Consider the following 13465-nt stretch of genomic DNA (forward strand, 5'->3'; position numbering starts at 1 on the left):
AAAAAAAATTTAAATAAATAAAATAAATATTTTAATTACGAATATATGTTAATTTGAGGGTATTTACGAATTTTTATTAAGTGATTTATCTCGTTTATAGTGTAAATAAGATAAGTTTGACTATATCTCGTTTAAAGTTTAAACGAGATAAGACACGAACACATGGCAACGTATCACGTTTACAAACATGATATGACTCGAGCTTTATCTCATTTATAGTGTAAACGAAATAAGTCCAGAGAACAACTATAAATGTAAGTCGTTCACAGCGTCCCTGACCCTATATTTCTCCTACTTATTTCTCTCATTTCTATCTTTCTTGCACCATTTTCTTAATATTTATTAGTTCTCTGGACGTTATGGCACGTAGGGACGCACGCACAGATGTACGGGACCCTGACATCAACTGCCTCAACGCTAGTTGGCATATTGCGGGAGCTATCGACTTTGAGGTTAGTGTTATCTTTATTATTTAAATTAATAAGTGTATGCGATTTTATTTCGAGAACTTTATAGAGTTAGTGTTTTAACACATGAGTAGACTGAATGATATTGAGGTAACACAATTTAGGTTAGTTGGCAAGTTAGTAACATGAGTTAGGTGTATAATTTATTCATAGTGAAAGTTAGATAAGTAATTACTTTGATTTGATTAGCTAATTAAATGTTTTTGTTAGTTAATATTTTCTTTAAATTCGGAGAGGATTTTTAAGTATTAGTTTCGTATCCTGTTTATTATGTTGTGATGTTTATTTGAGTTGCATTTTAGATTTGTTAGAATAGATTTGGACATACTAGAGAACTTAGTTTGGAATCGAATCTTTATAAAAGTTTTTCTTTTAAACAGTGGCCTCGCCTGCTACTACCTAAGCAGGTTAATCACACACTTGCACCCCCCGGATGCCATCGTCCCTTACCTAAGGGAGGTTGGGTTCGGCGACACGGTGCAGTTCAGGGACTTTGTGTTTGACAACTTTGTGATCACTACATTCGTGGAGCGCTGGTATCCGGAGACTCACACTTTCCACCTACCATGGGGTGAGTGTACCATCACCCTGTAGGATGTTGCGTACCACCTCGGGTTACGCACACACGGGGAGCCAGTGGGTGGGTGCCTGCGTAACTTCTAGACTTGGTACCAGCAACAGACATGGAAGTACATAGAGGAGCTCTTGGGTGCCAGACCCCCACATGGTCCGCAGCAGGATGCTGAGAGGAAGGAGTCGTTTAGCATCAAGATGACATGGCTTCGGGACAGAGTCCGCCACATGCCTCTAAGTACCACGGATCCAGCCACCCTTCAACAGTACACTAGGTGTTATATCACGCTGTTGATCAGTGGTTACCTGATGACCGACAAGTCCAATAATCAGATACATATAAGATGGTTGCCACTGTTGGCTGACTTCGAGAGGTGCAGCGGTCTATCGTAGGGGTTCGCTGTGCTTACATGGACATACCACTCATTGTGCCATGCAACACATCATGACACCACTGACACAGTCTCGTGGATATACCATAGGATTCCATAGTGAGGTAATTATTATCGTTTAATGTTCTTGTCAATTTTTATTTATTCAATTCAAGTTTTACATGCACGAATTGACACAATTTGATTATTGCGTATGGTAACAGGTTGATCGGGATGACACAGCAGACTAGGGACCACCATGCACAGAGAGTCTTCCATTGGTGTACGGTGCTAGATCAGTTGCATTTGGACAAGGTATACCCTTATCTTTTACTTACTTGAATATGAAACGTTTGAGTATGATTATCGTATAAACTGCTTCTGATGAGCCTATAATACTTGGTTATGCAATTTTGGTGGACGCCGTATGTCGACCCCAGACTACATGACATTACTCCAAACTGAGTGAGGTCCGGCAGGGAGTGGGGGACTTGGATGTGTATTGTCCCCCTAGTATGCTTTAATATTGTGGAGTTTCACCAGGCCGGTCGGGTGAAACGGCAGTTCGGAGGTGAGCAGCCAGTTCCTGTCGGTTCAGTTAATGTCGACAAGTTTCTGACCACTATTGGATGGGGAGAGGATGTGTGATGGCCTACTTGCCTTCAGAAGTGGTATGATAGTTTCAAAGCCCAGTTTGAGGAGGGCCACATGATCTCCATTCAGCTTACTGCCGACGACAAGCCGACGCAGGAGTATTGGGTCTGGTACCAGCAGGCCTACCGGGTCAGACATCTGTCCGGGGAGGATGTGCTTGATGACCCTAGACTTTCGACCCTCCCTGATGACGTACAACCCACACTTACTCAACCCAGGGATGTCCTCCACCTTTCACAAAATGTACCTGGTCGCCGTAGGCGTGCCAGGGAGGTGCGATCAAACACTCGTTAGACCTGCCCGGATGAGCTGCAATGCCTCAATGAGAGCGTGTCAGACCCCGCAGGGAGAGGCTGGACATTGAGTCCGAGAAGGAGGCAGAGTATGCCCAGTAGGAGGATGTCGGCGACATACCCGAGGATGCGGACGACTCCCCCACCAGCACCACCACCGGGCCACCACCACCTGCACCACCAGTAGCACCACCATTGGACCCCATATTCAAATACAGAATTTTCTCTTGCATCACATCCAAATTCAATGCATGTTAGTGGCTCGGTACAGATGATAACTCTGGAATTAGGCACGGATAAGGCAAAAGGTATCGAACTGATCCACCAACAGGAGTCTCAGGTATCAACTCATCATCATCGTCATCGTCAGAGGACCACTTTCATGGCTATCGGCAATGTACTCTTCGTCGGATTCCTCATCCTCAGCGTCCATGTCATGCACTGGACTAGCACAGTGCAACGGTCGTGGTGCGAGCAGAAGGTCATTCGGTATAAAATTCGAGCTGCCAGCACCACCACCACCAACATCACGAACCTCCACAGAAAGCTCCATCACTTGTTCAACCATAATTCTGCCGTGCATGTCAAACATTAGGCGCACATGCTCATCGCCATCGAGCAAGAATAGACAAACCCGAAATACACCATTCCCCATCGATGCTAGCATCCTATACCCAACTCTACCAACCTCTTTTCTCTCACCACCGCCGACGTGCGTCAATATCATACTCTTTAACTCGGACAATGAATTTGCTCTTCGAGTTCGAAATAGTGCAGGATTCTCACACTCAAATATAACTCCGCTGTCACTGTTTCTCATCTAACAGTTGGGATACACTATCACAACAAAGAAACCACTGCCACTAGACATTTTTGCTAAGTTTTTTAAAGAACAATGGAAGAGAAAGAATAATTGAAAGATTTCTGAAGAATCCCAAGAGTTTCCTAATCCTTTTATAAGGGGTTGATTTTTATCCTATTCTATCTCGTTTACTGTGTATACGTTTTTAAATCTCACGTATCTCATTTATAATGTAAAGGAGATATGACTAAACAACTATTTCCTACGTATCATATTTGTAAACATAATACGTTGCCACGTGTTTATACCTTATCTCGTTTATAGTGTAAACGAAATATGGCTAAACTTATTTCGTTTACACTATAAACGAGATAAGTCACTTACCCTAAATCCGTAAATATCCTGAAATTAAAGTATATTCGTAATTAAAATATTTATTTTATTTATATAAAAAAATCTAATAATCTAAATTTATTTTATTTAATATTTATTTATTATATAATATATTAAATAAAATAAAAAATAATAAATTTGGACAAATTTTAGTTAATATTTTACCAAATATTCTTGTAAATCGAAATATGACTCCAAAATAAATGGATTATTATCGAGCTCTTACAAAGAGACCCTTAAATGTGGATTGATAAATCAACCAGTGATGGATAAGTTGAGTTTTTATTTGCTGAAAGCGGGTTCATCAATGTTCAATAATCAACTGTAATAACATGCAATTATTCCCAATTTCGCATTTCGTTACGACATAGCTAGCTTTTTCTCCTACCTTCAATTCCAATTCATCTATTCACAGCAGCAATTCCAATTCCGATTCCCAATTCAGTAACGAAATTAGATCTAGGGTTTTCTTGATCTATTTTTCTCCCCTCGCATTCCACAGATCTCGAAGAAGATGCACACGCACTCGTCGATTCGGGATCGCACGCACGAATTCCATACCATCGCCGAGAGGTTGAAGAAATCTTCTTCCTCAAACGGACCCACAACCACTTCCTCCTCATCTGCTGCTTCTTCTTCTTCCAGATCGGATGAACAGCGATCCGCAATCGCAATTCAGTCCGAGTTCAATCGAAGGGCTTCCAAGATTGGCTATGGGATCCACCAAACCTCTCAGAAGCTCGCCAAGCTCGCCAAGTGTAAGCAATTTCCGCAACAATCTCAATTATTGGTTCCTCAATTTTCTCTGCATTCTGTCTTTTTTTTATTCAATCGTTAGTTTAGAGCTTAAGAGGTTAGAGAGTAGAGATTTGTGTTCTTTTGTTTATTTTTTAAAATTTTGTAGTGGCGAAGAGGACTTCGGTTTTTGATGACCCTACAATGGAAATCCAAGAGCTTACGAGTGTAATCAAGCAAGACATTACTGCGTTGAACTCTGCAGTTGTGGATCTTCAGTTGCTATGCAACTCGAGGAATGAGAGCGGGAACGTTTCTGCCGACACTACCAGCCATTCGACTACTGTTGTAGATGACCTCAAGACCCGTTTGATGAGCACCACCAAGGAGTTCAAAGAAGTTCTCACCATGAGAACCGAGGTACTGTATTGCAGCTTTACTATATTGATGTGATTCTGTCGGTTTATGTGGTAAGTTACACTTACCACGTCAGATGGTATTGTAATTGCACACGAAAGCTATGCGAATTTCAAAATATATACACTAGCTACCTGTAAGATCTAGGCAATGCTACACTCCCAATACATTAAATTGTGATGCTGAGCATCACATGGAAACTCTAGTGACACTCTTACCCTTGAAAGTTTAGCTTAGGCATGACAAATTGGGGAGTTGTCGTGTGTGATATCATTTAAGTTAAGGAAAAGTTGGTGTAATTTACTCTTGTTTATATTTTATGGCTGATGACTGAAGCTGTGTTTCTGTTTTCGTGAAGAACTTGAAAGTACATGAGAATAGGAGACAATTGTTTTCGGCCTCTGGTTCTAAGGATGCTGCTAATCCTTTTGTCCGTCAACGGCCATTAGCTACAAGGACGGCTGCTAGTGCTTCTAATGCCCCCGCAGCTCCATGGGCTAGTGGGTCTTCATCTTCATCTGAGTTGTTTCCTAAGTAAGTTGTGCTCTACTTTACTTCTTCTATTGTTGGTTTTTAGATTATAATCGAACACGTGTTTGTTGTTTCTTGCTTTAATGATTTTTTTAAATTTAAATCCTAGTACAAATGGTTTGTAAGATAACTTCATTTGCTCTGTGTTCATTAATCATCGCGTTATTTTCCATAATGTGCTTTATAATAGTATTAAGCGCATAACTTTTCTTCCAACAAAGTAGTGACTCTAAGTTAACTTAGTCTTTAAGCAGAATGGAGCATGCTTGTAGTTTTGTATCCTTCATTTATTTGGTTTACTTTAATTATTATTATTAAAGTGTAACCTAACTTTTGCCGCATTGTCTAGCAACCACTCTGTCATTGTCCTTTTGCTGTGTTATTTTTTCCTCATTGCATATCTTTACCTCATTAATCAATTCTCCATTTTTTCCTTTGTTGCAACTTACAAGTAAGGCGTGTCAAGACCGTAGCCCTAAGACATTAACTTTTTGGACTGGACTGTTCCTGCCTGGTAAAATTGTGGTACTAGTGTACTACTTTAACTTGGCCTGTCCAGAGAAATTGTTCAGTGAAAAAGATCAAATAAGAAAGCACTTAAAAAACTTGTTATGCCAGTGAAATCATTTTCCTCTGTTGGGGATTGGCTGGTCTGACTAAGATGGAAATGCTTGATCAGGTCCATGAAACTTGCCTTACAAGATCCAAAGGGAAAGCTCTAGTTACGAGGGAAGATTTGGGTCCTTTTGTATTCAACAATGAAAACTTCTTATGCTTCAACTAGTGTATCAATAGGCACTAACGTTCCTATTGATTCACTTATTTATTTATTTATTTATTAAATGTATATAAAAGTAATAAAAATGGGATTAGTTGAGATGGTGAATTGTTTATAACTTAATCAAAAGGTTTTGGATTCAAGTCTCTGATATAACAAATAAAAAGTATTTTTTATACGTTATATATAATGAAGGGTATTTTAGAAAAAAAAAAAAAGGTCAGAAAGGTTTTTCTAGGTTTGGGTCAAATTATATCTTGAACTCTAGCCTCAAACCTTATTTTCTTTTGTGGCCTTTAAATCCACAGGAAGCAGGCAGATGGGGAGAGTCAGCCATTGCTACAGCAACAGCAACAACAACAGCAGCAAATGGTTCCATTGCAAGACAGTTACATGCAAAGCAGAGCTGAAGCTCTTCATAATGTTGAATCCACTATTCATGAACTCAGCAATATCTTTAATCAATTAGCAACTCTCGTTTCCCAACAAGGAGAGCTTGCTATCAGGTTCTATATGTCTCACTGGTGTACTATGTGCTTACATTCTTATGGCCCTTTATTACTGTTTTCTAATACGATAGAAGATGTATGTTATTATTAGATTTAAGCTTTATTTATTTGTCAACAGTTCTGTCATCAATAGAGCCTTTATTGCTAAAATTGATTGTGGATTGAGTTTTGTCTTTGCATCAATATAAACTTGTATTATGTGTAGCAATTTTTTGCATTGGCTTCTGGTTGTAAGCCTTATGTGCGCATCCTATTTTAATTTTTTGTTTTGCTGCTTACTGAGCAGAATAATTGGATAAGAACTTAGCTGCGGTAGTATGAACAATAGAACACTAGTGTGTTTGGTGTATGGAGGATATATGGTTCCTTGTATGATTGGGTTGTTTACTGCATGTTGTCATAAGGTTGTGGATGCCAAATGCTGTTAAAATTTATCATCTTGTTGCTTATAGTGTGGTGAAATTACTTGTTAGAATATAATCTCCCTATAGTGCAATAGTAAGTGTAAAGGGAAAACTGCTGATGAAAAAGTGAACATATGGTGTTATTGGTAAAATTATGAACAGCTATGGTGTCCTTGTATTGTACTTGAAAAGTTTCTGTTCCTATGCATTATGACACCAAGAGGAGTTGCATCACATGCACTAAACCCACACTTTGGCTTTTCTTGTTTTGCTTTAGTCACTTCACTGATCCTATTGGTTCCTTTAAATATGTAATAATATTCTTAGAGCAAAATTGTTTCCTCTTGGTTCTGGTATATGGTCAGTTGAAATTACTTATAGTCTTTTGTTGAGAGTGGGGACAGGTTAAATAATATTAATGAAAGTTTTCATGCTAATGACTATTCTCCAATTCATTCCCCGCAATGACTATATGAAATTATTTTCATGGTTTCTTGAATGTTTTTTAATTTTATTTTTGGGTATGCTTTGAGATATGCCGGAATTCAAATAAAAATTGGCTTAGGACATTGTGGATGAATCAATACTTTGCCATATGAGGATTGATTTGATGCTATTCGCTGGTTTAAGTGCTAATCCTGATTAATATATGTGTCATTAGCTATGAGTTAACATTTGAGTTTTCATCATTAATTGAAGTTGAGTTTACATTGGCTTAGCCCTTAGCCCTGTCATTAGTTTCTTTTGAACTTTGTAGTTTGACAACCTTGCAAACATTTCAAAATAGTAATTTGGCTGGAAACAGTTGCATCTCTTGGACCTTGATTGCTAACTAGTTGAATTAACTTGTCCTTATTTCCATTTTCGTTTTCATTTTGTGCAACTAAGACATTTGTTGGGGTTGATAGAGGTACTCCTTTTGCTTTTTTTGGGTGTGTAATGATATGTGTGTTTCAATTTTCAGAATTGATGAGAACATGGACGATACATTGGCAAACGTAGAAGGTGCACAAGGGGCTCTGTTGAAGTATCTGAACAGCATATCTTCTAATAGGTGGCTGATGATCAAGATTTTCTTTGTATTAATATTTTTCCTCATGGTTTTCTTATTTTTTGTGGCATAGTCATTCCAATGACACAGAAATGAAAACAAGGACACAAGTGACGGCCTTATTACTGGTGATGAGCCTTTTGTATCCCATTAATATTTCTTTCTTTGAATATATATATTCGTTCCTAAAGAGTTTAGCTCCCAACAAGGTTGTCAAATCTTGTATTTATTGTCATATTTTGAGAAGGTTAAGAACTATTGAGCATTGCATGTTATCCATTTACTATAATATCGTTGTGATTTGTGATGATTATTACGCAGTGGAGGCTTCTGTAAAGGTTATCTTTTAATTCAAAATGTATTAAATTAATATCATTAATTGATCCCTGAAAACCGATGTTACAGCTTCCGAATATTTAAGGGGGAACTTTGTCTTTTGGGGCAGTTTATTTGTAGTATAGGATTGTAAATTGTAAATGTATTTATTCTTTTGCCCAGCAATTCCATCCATCGTTAGTTTTTGTACAAATTCAATGTTATGAAAGGAATTGTTGCGTGATTACATACATAACTCCATTTCTGATCATTTCTTTGTTTCCTTTTTCAGCAAACCCAAAAGAATACAATATGCGATTTCAACTTTCTTGCATAAATTATATCCCAAAAGAATCAATACATGAATACAACAAAATTGATCTCTTTTTTTTTTCCTTCTTCTATTCACCAAAATCTCCAAGGATCTTTATAAGGAGGAACATAATTTTCCGTTGGCTTTAAAAGGCGGAACGAGCTCACTGATTTTTCAAGGAAAGGCCCCATCTACGCCAAAAGTATTGTCAACATTAGTTAGAGCCTACCCCTAAAAGGGATAGAAAACAAAATAATAAAGAATATTTATTCCTAAAAGATAAAGCAAATATAATGGCACATCATCATATGGTAGCACGAAGATAAAATATTTTTGGTACATCAACGAAAATATGGTTTCCACATATGACCTTGTAACCCATGAGGAAATTTTTGGTACACCATAAATACCATGTGCACGTAAAAAAGCAGCTACCAAATCAGTCATCATACATTTGAATATATAAATATATATTTTATTTAACTCATTTTTAACGTGTATTTCAACATTTATTTTACACCAATAGCTTATTTAGTGCTATTTTTGGTGTGCACGTAGCATGGTTGATTGCACACACATCTTCTAATCCTTTAATTCATTCATGAACTTTTTAGAGAAAATAGATAAATAAATAGAAGTTTAATTTGTATGCACTAATACACTATCAATATAAAGATGTTTATGAATTATGTAACTTCACATTAGCAAAAGTAGCTACTTTCACACTTACTACTTAAATGGTCATCCAAATCAGGCTACAAGAATTTCCTTTGCTAACTAGGATTTAATGATATCATTCTAGAAGTGCTTAACTTCATTCATAATTGTTCAAATGTAAACACCATAAGAGAGAGTGGAGTACCTTTTCCCACTGTGGGCTAAGAGTTGAAGCACTGATAGAATAGAAATAACCTGCAATCATTCGCTTCACAATATCAGAAGAGAATTGCTAAAATGAAATGATGAAAAGAAAATATAACTCGAGAATTTCTGAAGTATTAAACCATGGCATATGATATCGCGCGATGACAGAACAGTCTCGTATCGAATCACAAGTAGAAATAATCTAACTAAGCAAGTTTAAAATACAAGTAGTAAAAATGAGAGGATATACCATCTCTTTCAGCTGTTGAAGCAAGATAGTGGCGAAAGACACTTGAATCCGGTGTCTGCAATCACAATTTGCCAGGCATAGGTGAGCAATTACAGACATCAGTACATCACATCATTCCTTGAGGGGGAAAAAATGTACCAAAACAAAATACTTACAACTTTTATTGGTGATTTGCGAACAAGGTATTCATAATACCAATAAGGCTCCCCATCAATCTGCAAAGAGAGTGTAGATATGCTCCACTATGAGTAAACTTGAACTTAAAAATGTAGATGTTGAGTACTATGTCTTATATTTAGAGTAGTCATTGTCATTGACAAACAATTACATTTTGATATCTATTTATACAAATATAGGGAGAGCCATCGATATAGCCCTAAACAATCAAATGCCAACAAATCAGCCCCTAAAAGATATTTTTAACAGTTTATGGAAGTGTAATGGTGAATCTGTTATTTGAATGGGATTTGTCAGTCTTAACAAAAATGTTTCAGGGACTACTTTGTCAACACATTAGTTATTGGGGTACCTCGAAGAATTATAAATTTATAATATTCTTTTATAATATTCACACTTTACCTTCTAAAGTGAAAATTCAAAATTTAGAGGATCCAAATTCAAGAAATAAATATTGAGAAGTGCTAGGGGGCCAGCAACTTTTGTGATTTGTAGCCATCAAGTAGCCATCAATGATGTTTTTAATGGTGTGAAATTTCATCCAATGGTGTAGGATTACTCACTTTTCTTTTGCTGGTTACATGCTGACCAGAATTTAATAAAGTTGTTGGCCCTCTAGACTTTTCCATAAATATTATTCCTAAAACTTACTTCCCCGGAATGCGTATCAAGAACTGAACTCTCAGCTAAGCGCTGACTGGAGGTAACTCGCTGCAAATTGTTACAATCAGAAAGTTATAATTTGACATATTTCAATATGGATGACAAGCAAAGCAATTTTTTAATTAACATAGTTAAATAAATGTTATTCATGCCTAGACAATAAAGTTTAAAACGTCATGTTCCGTCGTATATTTAAGTGCTCAAATCATCCATTAGACAATTCATATTGGTTTCAACATATGAGACATGGTAAATATGACAATCCAAAAGCTATTGGTTTAGAATCATAGGATTCTTATTCATATTCAGTCAAATATGAATAAGAATAAGGTAGGCATAATTTATAAATGAGTGACATGTTACCAGTGCTGATTTGTCAGATAAAACCGAATCAGCAACCTCTCTTGCAGTCCATTTACTCTTATCCGTTGTTTTTATAATGCTCGAATTTGGGGGACCTATCTGATTTAATACACACACAAAAAAAATCAATGGATAACTAATAATAATCCATGTTCCAAATGTGAGGTTCGGAAAATACCGTGACAGAGATGATAAGATTATCAATAATATCAACACGCTCCGATACAATGCGCAGGCGAGCGTCAGCTGTACAGAATTAGCAGAGCAATATTTTATCAGAAAAAGGAAATCATAATGCAGCCAAATGGTTTGGTTACTTTGATGCACAACAAGAGAAACTCTTAGCGGCCAGCAATTTTTAGTATTTTTTGTCATCATTTGACCAGCAAAAACACTAAATTATCTTTAACAAATAAATTTTACTAATTCATGTGTGCAAACTCTGAAAAAATATGGGTGTAATGTATACAAAATTCTGACAAATATAAGTGCAAACTATATTTCTTGCGTGTAAAAACCCTTATAAATGCAAATTATTACTGGTCAAGTGCTGGCAAAAACTGATAATCTCAAGAACACACGAGATTTGAATGGAAACAAACCATGGCCTCAAATCTTAAGCTATTTGATAAGATAAACCTTTGCAATGATGCTAAGGGAAAGAATGGAACTTACGAGAAAGTGGCGCAGCTGAAGAGTATCGCTCAGGCTTTCGTGATTCTACCCTTTAAATAAATGAAAAGAGTTAGCTTCCTACCATTTGAAAATTCCTCTTAATAGTGAAGAAAAAATTTACAGACAGGAATTGGATTTAGAGGAATTAAACTAAGTATAGTTCCGTTAAATGCAGTAGCACAGCACCAAATGCTTAGTCCCATAGAGTCACTTTCACTAAATAATATATATAAAATGATTAGGATTTATAAGATTGAAGATGAATCAATAAAATATTGAGTTATATACAGTTATAAACATATATTTAACTAACATCTATACATAATTAACTAAATACAACCAGTTAGGTATTAACACAAACTACATTTACTTTTGTACTATCCACTATCCAGTAACTACTATAAAAGACAAACAATTTTGTTATCACTTAATTTTAATTTATTATATTTTAGAAAGTATTATGGATTGTGAGGCATATAAGTAATTAGTACAAATCAAATCAAATTTCATGAACAGTAACTACCATTTGAAGACAAATTTCTTAGATGGCAACTCAACCGGGTAGAGATAAGAATAGGCATTTAATTCATCTTCAAAGGAAGCCATTTTCGGAGTGAAGTGAGGCCAAAGAGAACAAAATCCCTTCTAAAGAAGGTATTATTTTGGGAAGTGGGTTTCAGAGCACAACATGACAAGTGTTTGCGTTTGTGTTTGTGTTGATTAAGGAGGTTGTTGAGGATAAGGTGGTTGTTATTGTTGTTGGGACTGAGAAAGGGGAAGAGAGAGAGTGAGAGTGAGAGAGAAGAGTGCAAAACCATTGCAATGGAAGTGTGGAAGGTCTCTAACTCTAAAGTGTTTCTTCATCCACTGACCATATCTAACTTTCTCAAACTCGATTCTGCTCATATGCCACCTTCTTGTCATGCTCCCGTTTCTTGTTTTATTTCTTCTTTTCCTTATTTTTAGAAAATAATATATTTTTTTTGGCAGGGTAAAGATAGCAATTCATTCATGAAGAGGACCATGGTATTCAAAATGGTCAAATTACAAATGTTACTTGGAGCCTCTCCTATTATTGGATTGATAAGAGTAAATTGAGTTAATTCATGAGTTATTATATTATCACTTTTCTTAACCTGAGAAAAAGAAACTCATACTAAATTATTGGCTAATGTAATTGTTTTACTCGAATTTTATTATATGTTTAAAGAAAATGTGGGTATTTTAATGTAATTTTTTTATATGAAAATTATTGTTGTGTACTTTTCGGTTATGAATGAGTGGTGTGTTTTAATTTAGTATGAAAGTAATCACAAATTGAAAAGTAGGTTTTGTATTTTAAAAAATTAAAATTCACAAATCGGATGATAGATTTTGTGTTATTTCATAAATCGGAGGGTAAGTTTTGTTTCACTTCACAAATCGAAAGGCCATATTTGTAATCTCCATGTGAAAAAAACATACCAAATTTCATACATTATTGAAAAACACTACTATAAACTCAATATCAAAATTAAAAACTCCAATTGTAACATTAATAGAAATTAAAAAGAATGAAATTAGCAAATAAACAAAGAAATGTGAGGTACTGGAAGTAAAATAAATTATAGAAATTAAAACAAACAAAAATTAAAGAAAAGATGAAAAAGAAAAGATAAACGTAAAAGAGAAGAGTATATAAAAGTAGATAAATTTTATTAATAAAAACTGGAAAAAAAACACATTACAAGTGTTTGAATTTAGAAAAATTATTTAAAATTTTCAATTTTTACTCTGTGATGCTAAGAGGCTAAAAGCGTTTTGGGTTTCTAGATGCTTTCCTAAAGAGTGGAACTCCTTTACAATATTAGTCTAAGACTTATTTATA

General features: G+C 35.8%; 2 protein-coding genes across 3 annotated transcripts; one reads left to right on the plus strand and one right to left on the minus strand.

Moving 5' to 3' along the window:
- Positions 3785-8267, plus strand: LOC107613090 (syntaxin-32). The gene is made up of 5 exons (XM_016314940.2): positions 3785-4311; positions 4458-4708; positions 5064-5239; positions 6323-6520; positions 7892-8267. Exons 1-5 carry the CDS (start codon positions 4068-4070, stop codon positions 8049-8051), a joined length of 1029 nt encoding a protein of 342 aa, XP_016170426.1. The 5' UTR covers positions 3785-4067; the 3' UTR covers positions 8052-8267.
- Positions 8496-12327, minus strand: LOC107613091 (psbP domain-containing protein 5, chloroplastic). Of its 2 annotated transcripts, none has more exons than XM_016314942.2 (9): positions 12122-12327; positions 11599-11643; positions 11102-11169; positions 10924-11022; positions 10549-10608; positions 9876-9935; positions 9721-9775; positions 9469-9518; positions 8496-8797 (listed from the first exon to the last, which is right to left on the minus strand). In XM_016314942.2, exons 1-9 carry the CDS (start codon positions 12177-12179, stop codon positions 8699-8701), a joined length of 594 nt encoding a protein of 197 aa, XP_016170428.1. In that variant the 5' UTR covers positions 12180-12327; the 3' UTR covers positions 8496-8698. The 2 variants fall into 2 exon arrangements, with proteins under 2 accessions (XP_016170428.1, XP_016170427.1); XM_016314941.2 differs by having other exon boundaries at positions 11599-11648.

This window comes from Arachis ipaensis, chromosome B08, assembly GCF_000816755.2.
Source record: "Arachis ipaensis cultivar K30076 chromosome B08, Araip1.1, whole genome shotgun sequence".
Classification (NCBI taxonomy): domain Eukaryota; kingdom Viridiplantae; phylum Streptophyta; class Magnoliopsida; order Fabales; family Fabaceae; genus Arachis; species Arachis ipaensis.

Excerpts from the sequence above, each read along its gene's own strand:
- LOC107613091 (XM_016314941.2), bottom strand. The coding sequence starts at position 12,204 with ATGGCTTCCTTTGAAGATGAATTAAATGCCTATTCTTATCTCTACCCG. Across the intron at positions 9,936-10,548 it reads TTGATACGCATTCCGGGGAA|ATTGATGGGGAGCCTTATTG; the intron begins GTAAGTTTTAGG and ends CTCTCTTTGCAG. Across the intron at positions 9,776-9,875 it reads GCAAATCACCAATAAAAGTT|ACACCGGATTCAAGTGTCTT; the intron begins GTAAGTATTTTG and ends TTGTGATTGCAG.
- LOC107613090 (XM_016314940.2), top strand. The coding sequence starts at position 4,068 with ATGCACACGCACTCGTCGATTCGGGATCGCACGCACGAATTCCATACC. Across the intron at positions 4,312-4,457 it reads GCTCGCCAAGCTCGCCAAGT|TGGCGAAGAGGACTTCGGTT; the intron begins GTAAGCAATTTC and ends AAAATTTTGTAG. Across the intron at positions 5,240-6,322 it reads TCATCTGAGTTGTTTCCTAA|GAAGCAGGCAGATGGGGAGA; the intron begins GTAAGTTGTGCT and ends TTAAATCCACAG.